Source organism: Solanum lycopersicum, chromosome 4 (genome assembly GCF_036512215.1).
Source record: "Solanum lycopersicum chromosome 4, SLM_r2.1".
Classification (NCBI taxonomy): domain Eukaryota; kingdom Viridiplantae; phylum Streptophyta; class Magnoliopsida; order Solanales; family Solanaceae; genus Solanum; species Solanum lycopersicum.
Window position 1 is genome coordinate 5,187,773 of NC_090803.1, and position 18,424 is coordinate 5,206,196.

General features: G+C 32.2%; 2 protein-coding genes across 2 annotated transcripts; both read left to right on the forward strand.

Moving 5' to 3' along the window:
- The first annotated feature begins 7,546 nt into the window (after positions 1 to 7,546).
- On the forward strand, positions 7,547 to 11,022 carry LOC101246818 (mediator of RNA polymerase II transcription subunit 4). Its single transcript, XM_004236655.5, has 2 exons — positions 7,547 to 7,904; positions 9,472 to 11,022. Exon 2 carries the CDS (start codon positions 9,495 to 9,497, stop codon positions 10,698 to 10,700), a length of 1,206 nt encoding a protein of 401 aa, XP_004236703.1. The 5' UTR covers positions 7,547 to 7,904; positions 9,472 to 9,494; the 3' UTR covers positions 10,701 to 11,022.
- Positions 11,023 to 11,284: 262 nt separating this feature from the next.
- Positions 11,285 to 17,733, forward strand: LOC101246526 (GLABRA2 expression modulator). The gene is made up of 4 exons (XM_004236653.5): positions 11,285 to 12,050; positions 12,505 to 12,606; positions 14,546 to 14,817; positions 17,256 to 17,733. Exons 1-4 carry the CDS (start codon positions 11,711 to 11,713, stop codon positions 17,442 to 17,444), a joined length of 903 nt encoding a protein of 300 aa, XP_004236701.1. The 5' UTR covers positions 11,285 to 11,710; the 3' UTR covers positions 17,445 to 17,733.
- Positions 17,734 to 18,424: the final 691 nt, after the last annotated feature.

Here is an 18,424-nt window from a genome sequence, read left to right on the forward strand (position 1 = left end):
AATTTTTAATAAAATATTTACGTTATATCAATTATATTTTGAAGTTTTAAAGAGCCAAACAAATAAAAAAATAAAAAAGACATTTTATTCTCATGACTTGATATATATATCGTTTCAAATTCACATTAAAAAAAGATTTATTAAGAAATCAAAATAAAAAAATTATAAAATTTGGTCTAATACTTAGAACATTCATTTATAAATATTTTGTCTAATAGTTATAAATATTCACTTAGTATATTTTAATATAAAAATAAAATTTCAAATCAAAATTATTAAATTTTTCGAAACTCATAAGCAAAATTATAGATCTACCCTATCGTCAATGAACCCCACTACAATAAACATAGGAAAATGAGTACTTTTTTAAGTAATAATACTTGTAATCACACAGCTTCCCATGAGCTAAGCATAAACATCGACAAAATTATCTATTCAAATATGTAACGTGGCCTATGTTAACACGCTATCTATCCTTATTCAATAATAATATTAATAGCGATAATTAAATTCATGTATTATTAGCGGTAATAACATTTTTTATATATGTTTCTAAAGCCTTTAGCGACATTGTTTCTATAATGCTGATTAAAATTGAAGCGCTCTTTATTTATGTTAATATTTAATACTGCTAAAAATTATTTTTCGTTGTAGTATTATAAGACTTATAATAATCAAATAATAAATGTCAAGAGGATATTTATTTGAATTCTCTTTTCTTCTATCATTAAGCTTTTTCTTATAATTAAGCAATGCCACATAAAATTAAATGATTTTTTTTTCGTTGGACCTCTAATTTAAAGGGTGAAGCTCCTTTTTAAAAAAAATAATAATAATAATCATATTCCGTACAAAACAGCAAATGAGGTCTCACTTACTTCACAATTTTAAAAAAAATATTATAAAAAACTTGCTAATAATTTCTAACTTTATCCTTTGGACTGATTCTTAGACAAAAAAAATTAAAAAGTGACAAATAAAATAAAAACAAATTCTCAGATATTTGCTTTCTAGCCTGGTTTCTCCACTAATGTCCTTCACTTTTTCCTTTTAAATTTTCCTTTTTTGGTTGTCAAACTTTCTTGAGAAAGTGACAAGAGAAATAGAAGACTAGAGAAAGTGATCTTTATTTAAAACAATATATAGAGTAAAAACCTTTTTTTTTTATTATCCCAAAGTATTGTTATAAAAAACATACTACTAATATAACATAATATAAAAGTCGTCTCCAAAGAAAATTTGATTATTATTATCGTAAAATGTTATTATAAAAAATAACGATAATAGAAAGGTTTAACTATATATAATGAGATTAGTTATTCTATTTTAAATATGAGATAAAATCGTAGGATGATTTTAACTATATACAACAAAGTAATTAGTTTATAACAAATATAGCTATGTTTTATTTATATATAAATAGCCAAACATTATAGGAAGTATGCACTGACTATACACTATAGTATGTAAAAAGGTTATAGAAACTACAAATTGACTAAACAATATTGTGTACATATATATATATAAATGATTATATACTGATTATATATTATGATATACTAAAAAACTAAACATAGTATAATCATATATGTAGTATATATATATTGGTTATTAAATCTCGATCAAGTCGATATCACCTCTAAACATTCTTAATTAACTTTTAGATATTAATTTTTAGATGTTAAATGGAAGTCATCATCATTATCAGAAGAAAGTTTGAACCAATTTCACTTATTTTGAAAATTTGACTAACTTTTTAGTAATGTAAATGGTAGAGTGGCCATTTTACATCATTTTCCCCAAGTTAATCTCATCGTTTTAGTACAAATGATTTTCATAACTAATTAATATTCATAACTCTCTATATTAAGTGTTGGTATCAATTGCTACATTACCATTAATAATTAATACTACCTTATGAAAATGACATTTTATATTTAAGAACATAACATTACAAATTATAATGTATAACTTGTGTCGTATAAAGTGAAAGAGATTTACTATATAAATGTTTTATTCGATTCAATTGTATATAAACACATAAAATTGAATTAAGAGGTTGTCAACGATTTATAAAAATCTGATGCTCCCAACAATTTATACAAATATGATGTTCCATAGCAAACATAAAGATTGTTATGAAACGCAATATGCAAACTATAATTAATAGCAAACATAAAGATTATTATGAAACGCAATATGCAAACTATAGTTAATTATATCATACAAATATAATTTTTATGTTTGCTAAACCTAAAATTTACTCATTAATACCTAAGCAACGTGCAAAGGCTCAACCCAAATGGAGTTTTTTCTTAAAATATTAAGTTAATATATTGTGTGAGTTAATGACCCTCATATTAGATATTAATAAGTATTATACTAATATATTTTAATTCAAAGATCACAAAAATTATAAATTATTTTAATATATTTTAATTTTATGATAGAATCAAAACGAAAACACAGAAAGTAACACAAACTAACTACCTTATAAATAAACTCATTATCTACTTATTATTCTTTTAAATCATTTGTTCATAATTCCAAAATCCCCACATACACACACCAAAAAAAAGATGCTAATGAAATGAAACCAAGATAGAAAAAACAATTCCCTTGTATTGTGGTAGAAATGATAGGAGAAATTGGTTTAACAAAGACAAAAGAGAGCAAAGTGGTTTGTGGTTGGTTTCTTGGACAATTTCACATGTGGTCCATATGTATTTTGGTGCTTAATTTCTTCTTTGGTCATGTCATATGATATACATTTGATTGTATTTTATAGAATATCTATGCAAATAGAGAAAATCAAAAGATTTCATTTATTAATTCTCAGTATATATATATATATATATATATATATATATATATATATATATATATATATATATATATATATATATATATATATATTACATGATTTTTGTAACCATAAGTATAGTTTTTATGTCAATATTGTTCTATTATTCTACTGAATTTATGAGTCTGGAGTCTAAAGGACAAAATAATTTGTCAAAAATTTTAAAAGAGTACATTAATTTTTTTTAATCAAAAGAGACGAAATGCTCGTCACGTGGTAATATTTTTCTGGGATTGTTACTTTGTTAGAATCAAAGTTGCTGACCTGTTAGCAATTTAGTCTCGAAAAATCCTTTTTTAAGAAGAAAAAATCGTGTATATAATATCTTTGGTACATGAGGAGCATTGTTGCCCTTTTGGTTTTCAAAAAATTTGATATAACCCTTTGGAATTCTTGACAATTTCTTTTACCCTTTAGACTTTGAACTCAAATTTATACCTACTATTATGACTGGACCCTATATAGCATACATATATCGGGGGAAAGTTAAATACATATTTTTTGGTGATATATAGCATACATATAATTGATGATCCTTCCTTCTTATACAATAGCACAGGATTAGTTATCCTCCGCTATAGTCGTTTGGTTGGGAAAATTATCCCAAGATCAGTTATTCTGGGTTAGCTTTTCTGGTATAATTTATTTAACTTTGTATATGATATAACTTATCTCATTACTATGATATAAATAGTGAAATAAGTTAAAAATTTGTCCTATCACTATTTATTTTTATCCCTCACATGAACGATAATAAAATATAGATAATATATTGATTGTTTTGATGATTTTATTTCTTTTATACTTGTTAGATTGTTAATCTCTTTATAGATCAACAGACTTTGAATAATATAATGGCAATTCATATATATTGCAAGAAAATTGATAAAAAATAACCAATATTCGAAATAGAAGCTTTTTCTATTGATTATATATATAATCATTAATTATTATTTCACTACGCTCCATTGTAATTTTGAGATGTATCTATTTTTGTCACGTTTAACTGTAATTGAAAAAATAAAATAAAAATACAATGACTACATTGTAGATAAGAATAACAATTGAAATAGAGTGGGGTATGGTGAGGTGAAACAGAATTTGCAATTTGTTGAAAATTTCAGAAGTCCTTTTAGATTTAAGAAAAAATATATTATAAAATAATGGCAATTTCTTTATTACATTCAATATAAGAGTTGGGAATCAAAATAAGCCACAAAAATATAAAATTAATCAAAATAAGTCACTATTTTAGTAAGTAACTAAATAAGCTTAGTGGAAGAAAAAGTTTCACTATATCTAATAATTTAAACGTTTTCCGTTAGTTTCATAAGGTTTATTTTTAATATATAACGGAACTTTTTCTTACACTTTATAAAGTGGAGTTTTTTCTTTCACTTTATAAAGTGAAACTTTTTATTCCATTTTATAAAGTAGAACTTTTTATTACACTTTATAAGAAGAATATTTTTCGCGTCTTGAAGAAGCTTTTTCAGTGTTGTCATATAAATTATATTGATTTGATATGTCATTAAAACGGTAAAAAATATTTCATTATGTATTTTTATTATTTTATTCTGAAAAATCTATTTAAGGACGTTTATACATAGTTGATAGCACCTACAACATAAAGTCTTCTATATTTGTTCATTTCAATCTAAAAAAAATATCTTCTACACATAAAGTTAAAGTTTCAATTTATTGAGATGACGAAATTATACATGACGGAAATACCATCTATCATAATTGTCCTCCCAAACACAATGCTAAATATCCAATAAATGTTCGATATCATAAATTTATTTCATCAATTTATAAAGAATGGGTATAAACAATACGATTATAATTTGATTATAGCCGAAAAATACCCTATTTCATTTTTATCACAAGAACAAGTAAATTTTGGAGAGTGAATTATCTATAATGACGAATCGTTGACTTTTTAAGGGTTCCAAATGACTATATAGATCAAATCAAGTTAACAATACTTGAAATCTATGTTAGGAAGGAGCCTAAGATTAGTCAACAACGTTCTCCTTTATCAGTCGATGTTCATCCCTAAATAGAAAACGGCAATAGCATTGATGGATTTTTGATAACTCAATCTACTGATTTTCCTAAAATGACTCATTATCAAAATACTCTTATCGACCGATATGATTTTGATTTAAACAAAACTATCAATGATAGTGATAAGTAATGCTCAATTATTATATTTCAATTATTGTTTGTTGATTTTGTCAATTATTTATTAATTTATATTATTTATTATTTTTATTATTATATATTTTGTAGCGGTTTACCTCAGCAAGATAGGGATATTGCTCCAAGTTATGGGCTAAATAATTATTTTGGTCAATCCTCACACTCTGAAATGGCGAAAAATGTTGGAACATCCTCAAATTTTCATGTCTCGCCTACTTTTGATGTAGATGATTATCGATATGTCTAACACTTGTTTTTTTATTTGAGTAAGTTAATTGCATGAGCCAAATATTTATATATTTTTTACATATATAGGGAAAATACTACATAAGATGAGCCCATTGATTTCGTGAATATCGATGATCGTGACCTTCCTAATTACGGCTCACCTTCCTAATTGGTGCAAAAATAGTCAAACAATATTATCCACCATGTGGAAAAATTATGGAAGATTTGTTGATATTTTTTCAAAAAAAAAATAGTCAGAAAATGTTTCAACTTAAAGCTAGACAGAAAGATGAATTTTTGTGTATTTTATGACATAGATTCATTTATTTTGTCTTATATTTTACGATATTCTGCCTCTTAATTTATTTTATTTTATTTTCATATGATTTTGTCGTAGTGTAACTATTGAAACTTTTATAGGACATGTAAATCTAAAGTTTTCTATCAATGAATTTAGATGCCTTCCTAACCAAAACTAAATTAAATCTAAGGTTGAAAGTAAATCACACCAAAAGCACATTCTAAAAAAGATAAATTTTCCTACAAGTACAAGGCTGCAATCTTACTTATATTTGCACCTAAAGCAACGAATATGAGTTGTATGTTGTCAGGTTATGCTACTCCAAAATTTCAATTTGTTTAGTGGGGCCGCTTCAAATTGTCGGATTGAAACCATCTTCAAAGTGAATTTTTTTTGGAAGCCATGAAAAGGAAAGAGAGATGGTGAAGATGAAAAGATAACTTTTTATAAAGTGGAAGAAAATTTTTATAAAATGGAAGATTTTCTTCCACTTTATAAAGTGGAATAAAAAGTTTCACTTTATAAAGTGGAAGAAAAAGTTCCGCTATATACTAAAAAGTAAACGTTATGGCAGTAACAGAAAACGTTTAGAAAATTGAATACAGTGAAACTTTTTCTTCCACTAAGCTTATTTTAGTTACTTACTAAAATAGTGACTTATTTTAGTTTCTTTTATATTTTTGTGGCTTATTTTGGTTCCCAACTCTTCAATATAGTATATAAAGATCACGATACTAATAATTGTTTTTGCTTTTAAAGATTTATGTATTTTTTGAAATTTTATCCTCCAAATGAAAATTCTATATTTAGGATCGACTAAGCATTTAAGTAGCTTTGAAATGGTTAAAGCTAAATTAATTGTTTAAAAAGTGATTATAAATTCTTACTTATATCAAATTCATGTCAAATTAATATAGACATGACATGACATTACTTGCACATAATTTTTAGGCCAAATACATATGCAAGTTCCTAAATTTGTTTGCGCTTTTTTCCAAGGTACCTTGAACAACTTTCTTATGTTTTCTTGATTAAAATATCTACTTTAAAAAAAAAAATCTTTAAAATTTTGCAAATTGACTTTTCAAAAAGTAGGAAAACAAGCTTTATTAATAATATTTAAAATTTATTATCTCCATCTCACTCATCCAACACATCGAGCTTCCAATCCCTTGGACACCCCGTACGTCGCCAGTCGCCACCCTTGAACCCCCACTCTACATTTAAGGATGGCAACGGGGGCGAGGCACTCTGGGTCAAACCCGCGAAGACTTTCACCCGCCACTGTACTTCTTTATTTTCAATTCGTTCTGCCCTATTCGAAAAAATTCATAGCTCAAATAACTCACAACCTTCATCTACCCCAAATAAATGTACCCGTCCCACCTAATTAATTTACTATCATTTGGAAAATAAATTGCTCAACTATTTTTTAAAAAGACTATCTATTAAAAAAAAATCTAGTTAATCCAAATGACTTTTTTCAGAAGTTATACTAATAGCCTAGCAAATCTTTGAACAACTTAGTAGACTTTTTTTGAAATTATTCATATAAGATTTTCTTTTTTTTTTTAATATATAGGTTACATAGTAACTAAGCAAAATAACTTAAAAAAGAAAATTTGATAAGAAAATAAAACATGTTATAACATAATAATTTAAAGCAACTAAATAAGAAAACTTGTTTTTAGTGAAAAAGAAACAGTAATCGTATATTTTGAACTTACTAATTTTATAACCATTTTGCTCCATATAAATTTTCTAAAATATTATTCTACCATATTATCCCGCATTCACATAAATTTACTCCGTCCTACTTGTACATGATTCAAACCCAGAGCGTCCCACACTAACTCTTTGTATTGTCAATTGTAATTGCTATCTCCATCTCATTTATGTTTGTTAAAATATCTATAAATATTCTTCAATTAATATTTTTATTCAAATTTATTAAAAATTAAAAAAGAAAAAGTAAGATACTAACTTAATTTTTCTTTACAAATATTTTCTAAACGAAATATATTCCTAAGCCTCAAATATAAACTATTGTACTATTTATTCGCTACATTAGAATTTAATTGGAGTTGTAATATGGTTACCGAACTCTAATTGGAAATCAAAAGATAAAAATTACGGGTTAACATCTTTCAAGGGATGGAGAACCGGCGGTTTAACTGAAGTATTTACTGAACCGCAAAATCGATTGACTGAAGAAATTGGGGAAAATAATTTGCGTTCTTCTCAAAATCACAAACCCTAGCAATTTTTCAATTTCCCCGTCGCCCTTTTTCCGATCAATTATCGCAGGTTTCTTCTACTCTGTCTCTTACTTGTTCTGTTTTCTCATTCCTTTTTTTTTTTTTGCAATTCTATATAGTGTATAGTAGAAACTAAGAATTTTGCAGAAATTCTTGAGTTTCCCGTACTTCGATTGTTTTAGTTTCAGTACTTACTGTTTGTTTGAGCAAATGAAGTATGATATGGAAAAAAAGTTTTTTTTTTCCTTTTTCGTTTTGAGTTGAGGTGCTTTTAAACTGCTTTGCTTTAGTGTGTTCGGCATCAGATATCTTTGATCGGGGTGGGGATGGGGGTTTACGCTACACCTTCCGTTCCGTTTATGTGATAGTTTTTGACTGCCGATGAAGTTTAGTGTGTTAATTTGATTTATATCAAATATTAAATTATTGGTTGAAATGATATAGTTTAAGCTAGTATCTAGTAATTTTGTGATTATAGAATTGGATGGTGTCAAACACTTCTAAACACCTCAAGAAGTTTTTTTTTCCATGATTGAGTGTTGTATATTTCAACATTTTAGAATTCTGCAGAAATCGGCGTACCAACTAATGACACATGCACTTTTCTTCCAACTTATGATAATTTGATCTTTTTACAACACTTTGTTTCTTGATGGGGAATACTCTTCAACAAGTGGATTAATGGCAAATCATGTGTTGAGCTGAAAAACTGAAACTAACTACTGTGGTGATTACATAGATTTAAGTCTCTTCTTAATCGTGTCTGTCCTAATAATGAAAAATACTTGGCTAAAAGTTGCAATGGTGGCAAGGGTGAAAATAGAGCCGCTGCTGTATCTATTCATGTATCATGATTGTGCATTAGCAGTAGCAGTTAAAAACTTTCCCTTATCGTGCTTTTTATATATCTTTTCGATTTTCCTATGAGATCGTCATGTATGTGTGCTTTTATACTTTATTGGTTAGGCAATAGATGGGGAGACATTTATGAAGGCAATAGACTACCAAAATTGTTCCGTTAGGCATTAAATAGTTGAAATCAAGTGAACATCATTGTTGTATTCTACCAGACCCTGTATTTTAACCTCATTGGTGCTGACAATACTCCACCCAACCTGACCCTCTAATTCAAGCAAAGTTAACTTCAGTACTACTAATGACAATGTTTTTTCTCCTTCTGCTCTGCTTTTTCTTTTATAACTCATAAATTGTATTCATTCTTTTCTTATAACACATGCATGAAGTTGGCAGAATTTCCTTTGTTGTTGCATACTGATGCAAAGCTTATTTGGTTAATTTCCCAAAGAGTGCTTGTTTTTAGTTAAATAAGGAAATGGTTGCATGTTCCTTAAGTGTATTGTTTCATGCAAATTGGTTCATTCATATATTCGTTATATGAACTATTTTACATGTTTGATGGATTAACTTTGCGTTGTAATTTTCAAAATCTTTTCTTGTCTTTCATGTGTCATGAGAAGTCTTTGCCCCTTCCCCTGCTAGTCTCTCTCCCCCTCTCTTGGTGTATGCAATTAAAGGATGTTGTTCTTTCTATAGTTTATTAGTTTGTCTTTCCTTGTTAAGGTTGTTTGTTGACATTTCTTTTATGCCTTTTCTAGTATTTCACCCTGGTTTTCTGAAGATGCTACAGAATGTTCCGCACCAACCTTTGCAATCGCCAGCCCGACTGGGCCTGCCAACTCCCAGTTCACCGTCTCTTCAGAACCCAAACACTGCTCCTAAGTTCTCCTCTCAAGTGTCACAACCTCATCAACCCCATCAACAGGCAAATATATTAACTACCACTACCACCTCATCGACACTCCTTCCTCTTCTCCCGCCTCTCTCTCGAGCTCAGTCTCTTCTCATTCAAATGGCATCTCTTGCTTCAAGACTCTTTGAAGTCTCACCTAACCGGTCCCATTGGCTTAGTGCTTTTCGAGGTTCTCTTCCTTCATTTCTGCCTTCTGTGGCACCGGTTCCACAAGATTCTTGCCCTTCATCATCAAAAGAAATCCTCTCTGTGTTTACTTCTCTTCAGACGCAGCTGTTTGAAGCAGTGGCTGAACTGCAAGAAATTCTTGATCTTCAAGACGAGAAGCAAAAACTCACCCGCGAAGTTAGGTCAAAAGATTCTTCAATTCTTGCTTTTGCTAACAAACTCAAAGAAGCTGAGCGTGTTCTTGACATGCTTGTTGATGATTATTCCGATTACCGTCGTCCCAAACAGGCCAAGTTGGAAAATGATACCGAAGAATCTTCAGTAACAACTGTGGCAACTCAGTTGAAATTATCCGACATACTGTCATATGCTCATAGGATAAGTTACACTACTTTTGCACCACCTGAATTTGGTGCTGGACAGGCCCCTCTTCGGGGAGCACTCCCTCCAGCTCCACAGGACGAGCAACTGCGTGCATCTCAATTATATATCTTTGCTGATCTTGATGTTGGTTTACCTAAAACAGATGAAGGCAAGAAGATTGTTGAGCCACTCATTGAACCACTTGCAGACACCAACTCACTTGCAAATCTTTCAGCAATTCAGGGCCTTGTCCCTCCAAATATCGTAGTGCCTTCTGGATGGAAACCTGGTATGCCTGTCGAGTTGCCCACAGATCTCCCACTTCCTCCACCTGGGTGGAAGCCTGGCGATCCAATTGCACTCCCTCCTGTGGATTCTCTTTCACTTGCATCAAAGGTCGAGGAAACACCAGGACAAGCAGTACCTCCTGCAGGATTGCCAAGAATGCCAGAACCAATTCAAGTTCGGCACGTGCAGCTTGATATTGAGGATGATAGTAGCGATTATAGTTCTGATGAGGCCAGCTCTGATAGTGAAGATTGATCTAGTTATGCTAATGAATACCTAATACAGGCTCAACATGTGCAGCTGGATATCAAGGATGAAAGTAGAGATTATACATGCCAGTCAACTTTTTCTTTTTTTTTGGTTATCAGCAAGAATCTATAGCGTGTCTATAGTTCTGCAGTACGTATTTAATCATCAATGACAAAAACATATGTTGGTTTTAGACAAAATGAGGAAATGAAGATTTATATAGCCGATTCGAGAGGTTGAGGCATTGTTGTTGTAGTATTGACTGCATAGTCAAAAACTTCTCAAATAGGTCTTGATTTACACACTGAAGGGAATGTTTTGTTTAAAACTCATGTTCAAACCTTATGAAGTGTGATATCAAGATTATGCATGAATTATCATTTGATAACCCTGAAAATTACACAAAATAAAGTAAGGGGGAAAAGCAGGAAATATCAAATATTGAGATTTGAGCAATGATAAAAGAAGTCAATAGTAGATCATATCATATCAAAAGATACGAACCATCAAGTGAATCCTTATTTTATTTTTGTCAATATCAATACAACAATATATGTATTATATAACTCTTACATGAAAACCTACCTATTGTATAATCTTACGAGTAAAGCTTTGAGAGCATGCTTTAACGCGATCTTACTTCTTTAAGGTATATAATTTATCTGTCGCGAAGCAAAAATAACAAAGGACTGTATAAGAAGAAAAGAATTTGAATTCTGGCTACAGTGGGGCCCAGCTGTTCGCTTTTTCCCATGCGAAATCCTACGTGTGAACACAAAACTGTCATATTGCGTCTTCCCGCTTTAAATAAGCCGGTCACCCACTCACTGCTACGTCGTACGGATATGACCGGCATAACCGGTAATACCGTCGACGTAATAAAAGCTGCAATGATTATCTGAAAATCACATATTTCAACATCATAAGTCGCTGTTTTTCCCCGAGGTACCCACCGCCGTCACGGCTGAAATAACTCAACGTTGAAAAGTTACCGGCGAGGAAACCGCTTCTCTTTTATGGAGCAGTCAAACGGTTTAGAAGAGAATGCGGCGAAGAAAGTAGTAGAGATAGAGACGGAGCAGAAGAGTTCGGGTCAGGAGTCGGATCAAGTTATGAAATCGGATCCGAGATCCGATGTAGAGCAACTTCAACAGCTGGATAAAACACCTGTTATCAATGAGAGTAGCAAATCGGAGAATGGTTCGATGAAGTCGAGGAAATCGGTGAGCTGGAGCGAGGAATTGGTAGCGGAATCGCCGGCGCCGAGATCTATGCCTTCTGATGACCGTGGATTGAATCCTTATGTGGCTTATACTCCTGCTCCTGAAAACAATTCGTCTTCCTTCAATGTGAAAGGTCAGTCGATTTTTTTTCTTTATTTGTGTGAAGATAGAGATCTAATTTCTATTTGCTTAAAAGATGTGCGAAACCCTTCTCTATATAGTTATCGCCTTTGGTAAGGGTTTTGAACAGAACAGGAACAGATAGCGCGGAGGTTTAAGCACCCTAAGGTGTGAAACGATCTCGGATTGTTTTTTAAATTAGCAAACGCAATTAGAATTCGACTTGACAACTCTGAAATTTCGTAAAATTGAGCAATCTTTTAGCTCTCAAAATGTTAATTAGAACACTTTGCTTCGGAGCAAACTGTTCATTTGAATTGGATGGTTGATGTGAAGTTTAGTATGTTCATTTGCAAGAACAAGTTTGATTTGAGAGCCTTTAAAAGTAAGAATGTCTCGCAAAAGAACATAATTTGAGGGAGGAATGATTGAAAGGAAGTAACGCAATGTTATAACATGCTTAACAGACACAATGGAGAGCGTCAAAGGTGTGCTTGGTAGATGGGGGAAGAAGGTTGGTGAAGCAACTAAGAAAGCTGAGGATTTTGCTGGCAACACATGGCAACACTGTAAGTCTTTCCTCTTTCATTTTATGGGGATCTCTGAGTTGTGTGTATGTGTTAGTTTGAAAAGAGGTTTAGACGGTAATGTATTGTGGTCCTCCATGCTTATGTATTATTTCTCCTCCTATGGATGAATCTGTGGAAGAACTAAAGAGATGACATAGACCTTGTTTGTTTGGGCATTTAGTAAGAGAAAACTTGTCCTAGTGGCACAAAAAAGAACTGATGTGAATTTTTAAGTATCGGATGAATGAAAAAGCATTTGAAATATTTTAATTTTACTGCAGTCCTATGCTTCCACTTTTCACAATTAACAAGCAGTGTAACGCAAGTTACAATAAATTGTGGCCATAGCTTTGGAGTGGAGAATCCCCTAGTCTTGGAGCATGATAAAACGAACTTGAGATTATATTGTTCTGAAATTTATCTTGATTAGATGATGCATATGACATATAGCTCCCTCAAGCTCGAAAAGATTGTAACTTGTTGACATTACCAGTTTCACAAACAAAAAAAACAAAAAAAAAAAAGATTGTAACTTGTGGAAAGCTAGCAGTGCACTTAGAATGGGCCTTCAAAGAAAGTTAAGGCTTTATTTTATATTCATAGATTTAAACTTGCATTTAGTATAGTGCACATAAGCTGTACTTGAGTAACATATTTCATGCTAATAGTCGAGAATTCCGTATTCCAGTTCCTATGCTTTCTAAGACTCTCACTTGAACGTCATCTGTAATTCTCTTCTCTTCTTTTGAGATGGAATTATCTGTGATTCTCTTCTTTCAAAAGGGAATTATCTGTGATTCGCTTCATTTTGGCTATCCTTGGAATACACGGAGAAATCAGAAAATGTTACTTTCTCAAAATTCAGTTACTGTTATTGTACTCTAGTTATTTCTATTAAGAAGTTGGTTCTTACAACACGAAGACAAGTATGGGTGCAGTATGATAAAAATAACACCAAATAAGGATATACTTGAGCAGCGATATGCATGTATAAAAAAACTACCCCAAAAATGGAAGGAACAAAAAAAGGTTCTATGAATGTGTGGTGAAGTTGGGGTTAGAGTAATTTCGAGTCAACAAAGGATCAAAATGGGAAAGAACCACAGTTGGACTTATGGATGAGTTATTTTGGGATCTTTTTTTTTTTGTAAGTAGGAGGTTTTTTCTCATCACACACAAAAAATAGTATTACTATGAGTCGTAAGTAAGAGGTTTTGTCTAACAAGAGACTTCTATATGTATCACTGTCTTAATGCTGTGAAGCTTAATGCTACTCCATTCTTACAGTACTGGCAGAATTTTTTCACATCTTCACTGCAGATAATGTGCCTGTGATTCACAAGTCATTTACCGAAAAATGATCTATTCACTTTTACTTAAAATGTAGTTTAGGAAGTCTTTCACATGCACATCCTCTATGTGGACTTCTTATTAAGTCATTTACACAGTGATGAGTGAGACCTCAATGTTTAGCACCTCTCAGGAGCCGGCATAGACTTTGGTGCAACTCCATGTGAGTTTATGTTGAGGATATGATCCTTCTAAATGCCTTCTAGCTAAGCCTTTTGTTACAGAGAGGCAATATATATGTATGATTTGAATTTCAAAAGTGCAGTATTCTCCCCCTTCTGTGCTGGTTCAGTCAACTTATTTTTCTCTCTTGTGGCTACTTCCTTTATAGGATATTAATAGCTTAACCTGTTAATTTCCTTTGTTGGAGGTGAGAGTGTGTAGGCTACAGACAGGATGTGGAGGACTTATATATGTCTTAATTCTAATGTGTTTCCTATTTTGCAAGCTTTGTTTATAGTTACTACATTATGCCATATACAATAACCATTTAAATGAGTTATCTTCCTGTCTCACCCACTCACCCCCCAACCAAAAAAAGAAAAATATATTTATACAATAACTGTGTTTCTTTCTTTGGCTGATATAGTGAAAACGGGCCCTAGTCTTGCTGATGCCGCCTTGGGAAGAATTGCTCAGGGAACGAAGGTTCTGGCAGAAGGTGGCTATGATAAGATATTTCGGCAAACATTTGAGACTGTTCCTGAGGAGCAACTTCAGAATTCATTTGCATGTTACCTGTCCACATCAGCTGGTCCAGTTATGGGAGTATTATATGTTTCCACAGCTAAGCTTGCCTTCTGTAGTGATAACCCTCTCTCCTATAAAGCCGAAGATAAGACTGAATGGAGCTATTATAAGGTATGCTAGACTGTCTTTCAGTACTTGAAGCACCGAGAGTGTTCTGTCTATTAGTTATCTCTCAGACTCCATAAATTATCTGTCAGCCATTAATAGCACTGGTGACTGTCATAATACAGCGTTTTCAGTACTTACTGATAGACTGAGAGGTAATTATTAGAGTGGAGAACGCCACTTAATACCACCTTGGTGTAGGTTTTCAATAACCAGCGGAAAATGTGGATGCTAAAATTGATGGTCATCCCTTCCTGGATTAAAGGATGAGCAAGCATGATTTATTTTACTTAACCTATCTCTTCTAGTTGGTGTTTGTCGCACAAAATATGGTGCTGTTTATGTTCAATGTATCTGCGTGAAAATTTATGTCATATGGTTAATAATATGATGCAAGAAACTTGGACTTTGAGGTAATTCTGAATATAGTAAGTGTTTAAAAGCTACTTAAGTAAGCCAATCCAAACAGGCTCTAAGGATACCTTCGTGCTTACACAGTGATGATCTGTAAATGGGATGTCAATCATAGCTATAGGTTCGATATTTCTCCAGCATGGATCAGAATAATTTACTCACCATACTTTTCTCGTGTTGCAACTTGTAATCCACTTATGTCTCCGAGCTTCACTTTCCAGTCATTGTACTGGCACCACTTGGGTCTTGAAAATATATTGTTGTCACATGTTTATGAATCATATTATTCACTGGTCCAAATAACCTAGAGTGCAGCGAGAACCATCAGTTAGGGTCAGAGGATTCATTCTACCCATTTTCATGGATCTTGTGTCTCTTGCTTTTTTTAATTTATGAGGGTGGTGTCCATGCAGCTTCTCGCACCTCGACTGTTCCATTGGGTATCTGCTACCTCCCACCTTGGAAAGGGGAAATAACTGTTATTGCATGTGAGTGTCTTGCTAGGTTTCGGAGGGGAAAAGATGGTTTGGGAAGATGAAAGCAAAAAGGGGTCACATGCTGCTTCACTGTAGATAGTTCGAACGAGATAATTCATTTAGCTGCCCTTATTCTATCATATGATTAGCGCTCACCTCTTTTGGTGGCCAAGTTTACAAAGAAACAAGCAGCAAAAGGACTGCCAAATGGCGGTAATTGGAACTAAGGGGTTTACAGTTAGCAGCTTAGGGATGATATTAGTCATATTACTGTCCTCAAAGTTATTCAAGAGCATTTTGTTCCATTTGCTCTCAATATTTCCTTTTCTTATTAAAAAAAAGAGCACTTACAGTGAATTCACATCTTCATTCTGCGGGCCAGTTTGTTGTTTGTTTCTACAAAGAATACCTGATTATATATTTTATAATGTGAATATTTATCTGGACGTACTTTTCATTTTCAAGAGAGAACTTTTCCTGGGTAATCCCAATAATATATCAAAGTCACATTACTGAACATGAGCCACCAATATACTTTTAAGTAACACACATTCTTGAAACTTATATGATAACCACGCAAATGAATTTGGTATTTACAGAGTTCTTATTTTGCATTCAGTGAGCAGAGTTACAAACATTATTTTATCCTCGACAAACATAGCATCTTCAATTAGATCTTGCTGATTACTTATAAGAAACTTTCAAGCTCAAATAATTGAGTATTCATGAGTGGAGGGTTTGTCTTGTTATCTATTATAGTTGTGTCACCTTGCTACCTAGTTCATGTTATTTTGACTTGACCTGCTTCACTGTGCATCAGGATAACCTCCTCTTCCCTGAGTTCAGTAAAAGAAAATATCCTCAAACTTGTCCTTTAACCCAGGCTAAATACTTGTGTAGCAAATGTTCACTTTCTTCTTCTTGACCGCAGCTCTTTCTTGGGAAGATTGTAAATCTTAAACACTTCAGAAAATCGAGATAGTCTAGAGTGCCCAAGTCATCTATTGCACTATATAGTGTTTGATTGCTATGATTAATTTGAAGATGTAGGTAGCATGGAGATGCCAAAACTTTGGTCGCGAAGCCACAAATACAGTGCTTTCAAAAGCTGTTTAATAGTGGAAAACAATGTTTTTCGCTCATGGTTTGTGTATCAGAGAGTCAATTCATTAGTGTTCACACATCTATTTCCTATTTTTTGCGTATCTCCTTTAATATTTGATGAACTCTCTCTTCTTTTCTTGAAGTGTCATTAGTAACCATTTTATTTGCTATTTGGTTCATTTGATATCAAGTATTACAATCAGTTAAGCACCTTGGATGTTTCCTTCTTGCACCAATTTTGATCTTTGGCGATTGGAACTCTAAGCTATGTTACTTTTGTGCATTCATGTCTCATTCATTAAGTGTTAGTTCATTTAAACAATGGACATATATCTGTAAATAGTTCTGTAAGGTTTCCTTATATCTTCGATCTTATACTAAATCTACTCATCTGAGAAATTATGTTTGTACTCACTCACATTCCGCTCTGTTTTACCATGATATCTGCAGGTAGTTATCCCATTACACCAGCTCAAGGCAATTAATTCTTCATCAAGCAGGACTAATCCATCTGAAAAATATGTCCAGACTATATCAGTCGATAACCATGAATTTTGGTTTATGGGGTTTCTAAATTACAGTGGTGCAGTGAATTGCCTGCAGGAGGCATTACAAGCACGCAACTTACATTCCGTGTGAGTCTGTTGTTGGTCTTAAACGCGTTTCCTGAGAGGGTGTGATTCATTATACAGAAAGTTAGACTTCCCTTGAGTTCGTTCCATCTGGTTGCCATTAAAGATACTGAAGAAAAATATGGTAAGAAAGAACGGTAGTGAATTTGGATTCTATGGTATCACTTGCTTCCGTCTCTAGTCTCTGTTGTATTGTATAAACTGTGACTGATTAAAACATATTATCGGTTTAACGAGCTTTAGAATGTGAAGCACATTATAATAGCACCTACACCTTTTGTTGTGTTACGTTAAAAGGTTGTGTTTGCCTTTCTCTCTCTCTATTTCCTCTTTGTCATAACTCATACTTGTGCTGTCTACAATTGATCACTATAGTGTTTCTATAGTCGAGGGTGTGACTCAGTGAATTGAGAACCATGATATCTTAGGTTTACTTTAGTTAGTTTGAAATGTAAGATTCAAATTCACATCAAACAATAAGGTAATGATGTATCAAACTAGGATGTTCATTTTTGAGGGTATAGTGTTAAAATGTCAAAGAAAAGAATACTCCTTCCGTTCCATTTTATGTGACACTATTTTTTTTGGTCAGTTTAAAAAAAAATGTTGCAATTTTTTATATGGTAAATATTTAAAGGTACAATTTTTTTTTTACTTTTGTTGGTCTCACTTGAATACTCTAATACATTTATGAGAAGAGTGAAAAGTGAGTTTACTTTTTTGAAGAGCAATTTGATAAACATTTCAAAGTCTTCATTATTTTTTAAACTCTATGTCTAATCAAATGTTGTCACATGAAACGGAGGGAGTAGCTTTTTTTTGTATGTGTGCAAGGTGGAGGGCTAATGGAGGAAAGCATTTTTCACTGCATCCTACTTCTAGCACTCATTTACTACACACCATGTATAAAGTGGGGTCAAAACCTACTTCAATGAAGTCATCTTTATATACCCTATGCATTTTATTGTTGCCTTCACATGTCCCCAA